Source organism: Dermochelys coriacea, chromosome 13, assembly GCF_009764565.3.
Source record: "Dermochelys coriacea isolate rDerCor1 chromosome 13, rDerCor1.pri.v4, whole genome shotgun sequence".
Classification (NCBI taxonomy): Eukaryota; Metazoa; Chordata; order Testudines; family Dermochelyidae; genus Dermochelys; species Dermochelys coriacea.
In genome coordinates, this window is record NC_050080.1 from 10659009 (window position 1) to 10666913 (window position 7905).

At 44.9% G+C, this 7905-nt stretch overlaps 1 protein-coding gene across 4 annotated transcripts in view; it reads right to left on the bottom strand.

The window, feature by feature from the left end:
• PHACTR3 (phosphatase and actin regulator 3) overlaps positions 1 to 6554 on the bottom strand; it is a 148822-nt gene extending 142268 nt beyond the window's left edge. For 2 of the 4 annotated variants that reach the window (XM_038370539.2, XM_038370537.2), the window contains exon 1: positions 6002 to 6554. In XM_038370539.2, coding sequence (XP_038226467.1) covers positions 6002 to 6110 — 109 coding nt within the window. In that variant the 5' untranslated portion in view covers positions 6111 to 6554. The remainder of the gene's footprint in view (positions 1 to 6001) is intronic. The other 2 variants (XM_043496092.1, XM_043496094.1) reach the window with 2 other exon arrangements.
• Positions 6555 to 7905: the final 1351 nt, after the last annotated feature.

The window sequence follows — 7905 nt, forward strand, 5'->3', positions numbered from 1 at the left end:
TTAATGATCTAAGACCCAAATGAGGCTACCAGTCTCTCCGATTCCCTTTGATTGCTGGAAATGTACAATGAAGGAGCTATTTCAGCTTCACAATCTGTTTGAGAGACAGTTGCAGGATCTTAAGATCTGGTTTGTCTCTTAAATTCCAGATGTTTTCTTCTATGGCCTCTTTCTCCCAAACATTTTTTTTCGGGGGTGGTGGGAGATGGGTGTAAGCCACATAAAATGACTTATAGGATTGCTTCAGTCTTTGTTGTCACCATCTTTCCCTGTGTGATTCTATCTTCTGTGACTTGAATCAGATTTCCCTCACCATTTATCTTCTCTTGAGCCAGGGTGCTTAACCATAGTGTTCTTGCCAGCTTTCAACTTAATTTATAATTAAATGCTGTCTACTTAAATGCCCCTGAAGTTGCAATAGGATATGTAGTTTTTGCTTGATGTCCTAAACACTTTTGTAGAATTGTGCCCTGTTTAAACATCTACTGGTCCTATTTTTGAAAACACCTGTCAGATCCTCACCTAATGGGTAAAGTTGGTGGGGGTGGTCCTCCTCTATCTGATGCAGTGCTCCAGCACTGAGCATGCTGCACTAACAAACAAAATTCTCTTTCTGAATGAGATCATGGTGTAGATGTGTTCTGTACATAAGATTAATGGGCTGGACTGGATTCCAAGCATCTTCGTGCAAGGAAGCTCCATGTGTAGTTAGAGGAATTTCTATGGGCCTTTCAAGTTTAGAATGTGCTCTTAATCACCTGGGCCCTTTCACTTCTTACTCAGCAAAAAAGTCCCACCGATCTTAATGGGACAACATAGACTCATAACCATGGTGGTCCCTTCTGGCTTTAAAGTCTATCAGTCTGACCGCCTGCATGTTGCAGGCCACAGAACCCCACCCACCCACACATGCAATAGGCCCATAAGGTCTGGCTGAAATCCTCCAATCTTGACCGAAAGACTTCAAGTTGAAAAGAATCCACCAGTTACTCTAGTACAAACCAGCAAGTGACCCGTGCCCCAGACATGGCTGAGTGAAGATTGACAGATCAGGCCCTACATTTGCAATATTTTAGTCATTCTCACCAGGGCATAAAATTCACCAGCTTTCAAGAACCTAGTCACTTGAGCTCACTGGTGGTACAAGAGTTCACAGCATCTCAACCCAAAATGCACGTATTTTATCATGAAAAAGGAAATTCAAATACAGATGGCTCCACTTAAAAAAAAAAAACCCAACCCATCACTTTACCAACACTACTTGCAGCACTCCTTACATTTAAACTTGTTAAACGTACTACTGCAGCTAGGAAATGTCCACTTGGTAATGATGCCCACTGCAGACAAAACCTACATTTCATTCTCAGACCACGGCTGTCATATGCTAAAAGATCACTGCAAGGAGTTGTTATTAATTAAAGGCATGTGAAGGGTTTAATTATCAGCAGATTTGTAGGCCTGTTATTTAGTAACACATGTTACTGTTAAACCTGTTGTCTACATGTACTGAACATCATGTATTTTATTTGCTGTATGAACATTTTATAATATGCTGTTAACATATCATTTTAAAAACAATTTTACAAAGCAGATTTTGGAATCGAATTTAGCACTGGCCTGTGCATTTGCTGTAATTGTGTAGTAAATCAAGGTAATAACTTTTCATTAGTACAGAGAATACTGTATTTAAAAAAAATGCACGCTATAAATATGGGCCTGATTTTTGTCAGAGATAATAACCAATTGCAGCTCCAAATGGCATCAGCCAGAATTGTGGGTGCTCAGCACTTCTGAAAATCAAGCCCTGAAACTATTTGCACAAGCAAGTTCTCCTAGTATCTGCATTGAGTCTGGCCAGTTAGGACTTTAGACGTCCCTTCCTCACACAGGAAGAAGGAGCTTGTTTTTTAATCACATAAAGAAAAAAAGGATAAGTTATCCCAGACCTGGGGAAATCTTTCAGAGGATTTGGCTCCAAGTAGTATCCCAGCCCAAAAAGACAGACTTCAGTTCCAACTAGATGGTTTCCTAACATAGGGCAAAAGACTTTCAGCACAATCTGTTCATAGGAAAGTCCCTGAATCTGCTATTTGACTTGTCCAAATCAGCCAGAAGGAGATATAGTCTAGTGATTATCTGAAGCATTCTGGGCTCTCGTCCCAGCTGAGTCACTGATTCGCTATATGACTTGGGCAAGTATATAGTCTTGCTGTGCCTCATTCAACTTGGCTGTAAAATTCCGTAAAAAGCAGGAGCTCACTGAAAATCTGATAGTGCCCCAGAACTGAGCTCTCCTGGATGGATGGATGGAAAATTAGAGTATTGCCTCTGCATCTTCTGATGTCAGTGTCACTGCACATACTCATGGCTAATGATGGGGCAAAAAAACACTCATACTGGGACTTCATAGATCAAGAGGAGGGATATGCAACTTGTTTAAACAAAGGCCATGGCTACACGGGGGAAATGAAACTCTAGAAAACATGTTAACTAATATCTGTTGCCACATTTTCTATCATGATACATTTTCCCAGATAGGCACAGCCAAGTAAATGTTGGAGCAGAAGGCCGCTCAGTCCTCCAGTTGTTCAATTAAATCCAAGTCTTCATGGCCAAAAATAAATAAATAAATAAATTTTAAATACTCACTGTGTCCCCCCACCAAGGGAAAAACTGGAACACTAGCACAAGGTCAGGGTGACAGTGTTTCAGTACTGACCTCAGTCAGGGTTTGATCCAAGAACAAATTTATATGCCAGGTGCTGACGGAAAGCCTGTTTGTGCCTAACTTATTGGATTTTTTTTCCCCACAATTCATCCTTGAATAAATATTACCCTTGTGCTATTGCCAAGGTCAGTGATGTGATAGAGGTTATCTTCCTTTATAAAAGCCATTTGGTTAGGTGAACTGCCCAATTACATGGATAACTGCTCTTTTTAAGCATCATCCTCTAACTCTTATTAGATCACAAACCCCCTAATTCATTCAAAGAGTACTTCACACCCATGCTTATTACTTTTTGTGTACATGATTTATGTTGTGATGCTAAAGTTTTCCATGCATATCTTTAAAAATCATATTTATGTAAACATTGTAAATCATTTTGTAGAATTTTACTTTGCTATTGGCACATTTGTCTGTATAACTTGAAGTATAAATAATCTCTCTTTTGGCCTTAGTTTTTAACTAGGCCACTACTTTTAAACTAGGAAACTACTTTTAAATACAGTTCAGAAACCTAAAAGTTGAAATGTCTAAAGCAAGGCTTAAATGGAAGCAGGATTGGGATGTATATGTGAGCATTATACTGTAGAATGATGAGCTCTAAACGTTATTTTGACTGTGTCCATAGATGTGTGTTTGATTTTAGAACTAAACATAAAATCAAATTATTATTCTTTCTGTTAGTAAGGAAGTAAGATGAAAATGTAACTATGTAGGATGACAGCTAATTCATAACCTGGCATAAATTATGCTTAAATCTTTGAAACACCAAGACAAAAACAATTTGTCCACATATTAGATGGCAAAAAAATGTAATTTTGCAGATAAGGTAATACTAATACTGAAAACATCAGATGTTTACCAAACAATGTAACTGTTTGTAACAAAATCCATACCTGTAAATTACATGGAAAAGTAAAACAAATTTATGTAGGGTTTCCTTAATCTACATGATACAACACTATACACAGGCTATAGGTATTGTTGCCTTTTGTTTGCTTTTGTAATACTGTTGCAGTATTTTTTTGGAGGGGGTAGGTTTTTTGCATACTTTGTGCACCAGCTGCCATGCCACTGGGATGTTTGGTCTTAAATTATGGAATTTTCATTGAAGAAAATGTGCTCTAACAGTACCTCTTTTCAAAAAAGTGTGTTTATTTTCCCTTATATCAAATAGATTTTAAAAATTAGATTGTCTGTAGCATTTGCTGTTTCCCATATTGATTGATTGATTTTTCTTTTGAAATATACAAGAAAGGGCTGAAATTAGATAGTATGCATATAATTTTTCCTTCAGAAATCAAATAGCAGAAGCATACATTCCTCTCTTTCAGTGAGTACTGTCCCTTTAACATGAAGTGCTAGACCTTCTGCTTGAGGCATCCTTTGTTCCCTTTATGTGGGGTACAACCACAATTGGGCATCCGAGAAATCCTCTATCATGTCCATTAATTTCATTGTTTTATCTAGTTGAGAGCTACAAAGCTATTCAGAATTGTTTGATAAGGAAAGCTAATCAGACTTAAAATTGTCATAATTAACAACTATCAGAGGAGTAGCCGTGTTTGTCTGGATCTGTAAAAGCGGCAAAGAGTCCTGTGGCACCTTATAGACTAACAGATGTATTGGAGCATAAGCTTTCGTGGGTGAATATCCACTTTGTCAGATGCATGTATGGTGGTATTCACCCACAAAAGCTTATGCTCCAATACATCTGTTAGTCTATAAGGTGCCACAGGACTCTGCCATAATTATTAACGTATATTCTGCTTCTCTGGGAATGATTTTTGGCAAGCAGACCAATCAAAGAAGGCTAGGAGTGTTTAATCGCAATCTGCAAAAAAGGAACTAAGACCTGATCTAAAACCCATTTAATTCAAGAGGCACCTCTCCACTGGCTTCCTTTAGCTTTGAGTTCTATGTTTAGAATTCAATATATTGGGCTGCTAGGATTTACACATCTTTCATTGTCTCATGGTGGTAGAAACCACACAGCTTACCCTGTTTTGTTTAATCATTCCCTGTGTCAATAACCCTCACAAAGAAACCTTACAGCTCATAAATGAGTTGCTTGGCGTTAGGCCTTTCCTTGCAGTCACATCACATTCAAGCTATGTGGAGTTTTTGAGCTGACTAGAAGAAATCTTCCCCCAACAAAGCCAACCTTTTCTTTATCCCAAAGGATCATCATCATTTTATATTGGCAATTTGAAATTATACAGTCACCACTAAAGACATCCGTATTTAATGGAAGAATTCTTCAAAGTGAAGCTAAGCTGAAAAAAATGCATCCGATGAGGTGAGCTGTAGCTCACGAAAGCTTATGCTCAAATAAATTTGTTAGTCTCTAAGGTGCCACAACTACTCCTTTTCTTTTTGCGAATACAGACTAACACAGCTGCTACTCTGTAAGCTGAAAATGTTTGTTAGTGGTGCTGGTGAAATAATTCACTTTCATTTTTAAATAGAATAGGGCGATTGGATAGGAGTGCCTCAGTCCCCTCTGCCACTACCCTTCATTAAGAAGATTATACTTCTCTTTATGAAGTGAAAATTACTTGGGGGGGGGGATTTTAATTATTACTCTGCTTCTTCCTGTCTCTAGGGTGATCCCCCCTAAACAGCCTGTTCCCTTCTGTTGTATTGGACCTCCCAGTAATAAATCAGCTCTGCATAAGCCTGAATCACAGAATTAATCACTGGCCTAGGTAGGAGTAGTGCCCACAGCAGTTAGTACTGTAGCTTCTAAATCCAGCCACTCTGCCTTCCTCCCTCCAGGGCCTCTCCCTGGGTGCAAGAACTTCAGTCTCGGCTGGATCCCTGCCCTGCTCGCCCCATAGCGAGGACTGGCTGGGGGAGGGGGGAGACTGTCCAGCCCCCCTGTGCTAAAGCACCTCCCCACAAGGCTGCCACCTGCGCTGGTCCCCACCAGGGCCGTTACTGGGCTGAGAAACGCCTGCCCGCCCGCAGCCGAGGCTGGGCTCCAGGGGGAGGCTCTGATCTCAGCCCCGCTCCTCCCCTCCCCGGTGCGCGCTGAGTTCGCAGGCAGTCGCGGTCTCGCCAAGCACCAGCGAGGCTCTCGGAGGCAATCGTGTTTGCAGCTATAAAGCCCCTGTCAGGATTTACGGCGGGGATTATGCCCCTAATTTCCTGCCGGGCCTGGGCGGGCAGGGTTGCAGCAGATGGCAGAGGGGACCCCTGTGCGCCGCCCCCCCCCCCAGTCTCTTTCCGCTCCCCTCTTCCCCCGGCTCTGTTGTAGGGGGTGGGGGGCGTTACCTGGGATCTCTCCGGCTTCAGGGGCAGCGCAGTCCGTGAGGATGCTGGGGTCACTCTGAGACCTGCCTCTGGGGAGAAAACAGCCAGTCCCTTCTTCCGCTGCAGCCATGGGGGGGCTCAGAGGCGAGGGGAGGACGAGGCGCTCATGGAAGGGGAGGCAGCCAAGGTCACAATGGGGAAGCGGGGGCTGGAGTCCCGAGCGCCAGCAGCTTCAGCCAGGCAGCCCCAGCCGGGGCAGCATCTTCCCCGGCCTCCTTCCGCCAGCTCCCGTCAATGCTCCCCACCTGCACCATCCAGCAGCCGCAGAGATGCCCCTAATGCCCTGGGCTCCTATGGCCACTCATTGGCGAACTTTCTCTCGGTGCAGCTCAGGGGGGGCTGCTTTCGTGCTGCTCCGTGGGGGGCTGGCAGGAACTGGGCTCTCCCCTCCCCCTTACCCCCCTCCCTGCCACCCAATAACAAAATCTTCGCTCCTGCAATTGCTTTAATCTGCTGCTCTTCTTAGAGCATCTGTTGGAAAACATTGGGATTCTCCCATCATGCCTCGCGAGAGGGAGTGTGATGTCACAGTGGGGTGGGGGCCCGGGAGAGGGGACACCTGCACTGCACAAAGAGGGGGCAGCAGCAGCAGGTGCGCGTGGCTAGGGGGACCCTCTGGGGGGGAGGTGAAGGAAGCTGGGGGTCCTACTGTTAATCTGCCGCTGTTTGCATTTCAACCCCCCCATCTCCCCTCCCCTCCCCCGACACAGCTCCCCCCACCCCTCGGCTGCGAGTCAGGAGCAGCCCCTGGCTGGAGGGGGGGGGGGGGTTGGGCGGCTGTCATGTGACCAATCAGCTCCGCCCAGCAGGGTCTCTCCGGCTGCGTGTCGGGGAGGGGGGGATCCCAGCGAGACTGGCCCCTTCTTCCCCCATGCCCGTGTCGGGAGCAGCAGCTGGACTCAGCTCAGTGTCCGCAAAGCGCGCCGCGTGGGTGCACCGGCTCTGTGTGGGCACTAGGCTAGTGTGCCAGCCTGCACGTGGAGAGTGTGTGCAGTGTGTCAGCGTGTGCATTGTTGTGCGTAGAGCGCGTGTCACGCGTGTTGCATTGTACGTGGGCGCAGCGGGCGTGTCAGCGGGTGCAGGGGGGCTCCCTTTCATTGGCCTTATCCCCTTTGCCTGTGTCGCGGAGCCCCCGCTTTGCTTCCCGGCCCAGCCTCTCCTGACTCCATTCCCCGAGAAGGGAGAAAGAACAAGTGACGGGACAAACCCAGCGAGCTGCTGCTGCTGCTGCCCGTGTCAGCTGCGATCTGCCTAAAACTCAGCCCTCAAAAAGCTGTGGGCAGCTTCCAGTTTGCCAGGCGCTAGCTGCCCTGACCCTGGTGGGGTGTGAGTGTGTGTGTGAATCCGTGGCGCTATTCATGCTTTCCTTAACAGCCTGCTTTCAGGGCCCAGGTGGCTTCACCTTGGACTGGAACCATCAGAGCAGGCTGCTTTTCTATGGCTGTTGGGTAGAGCTGGTCAGGAATTTTCCAAAGGATTTTTTTATTTTATTTTTGGATTTTGTTTTCTATTATACATTAAAACAAAAGAATAATAAAAAGTCAAAACTGGTACAAAACATTTAAATTGACCCCAAATGATGGTTTTCTTTGGAATTTCACTTTAGAGGAAATTTCAAAAAAAAAAATTGTTTTCATTCTTTTTTGAATGGATTTCCCCCCCCCCAAATATGTGGCATTTCCCATGAATAAAAAAAAATCCAGTTTCTGCTCAGAACTATGACCAGGGTGGATTGCTTGGCAGCATATGCGCCAATGCTCTGTGTGATTTCTTCCCTGTTAAAACTTTAACCAATGGATGTCCCAGTTAGAGAAGCAGGGACCCTTTGTGGGCACCACTCTGCTAGTGGAGTAGCATTGAATTCG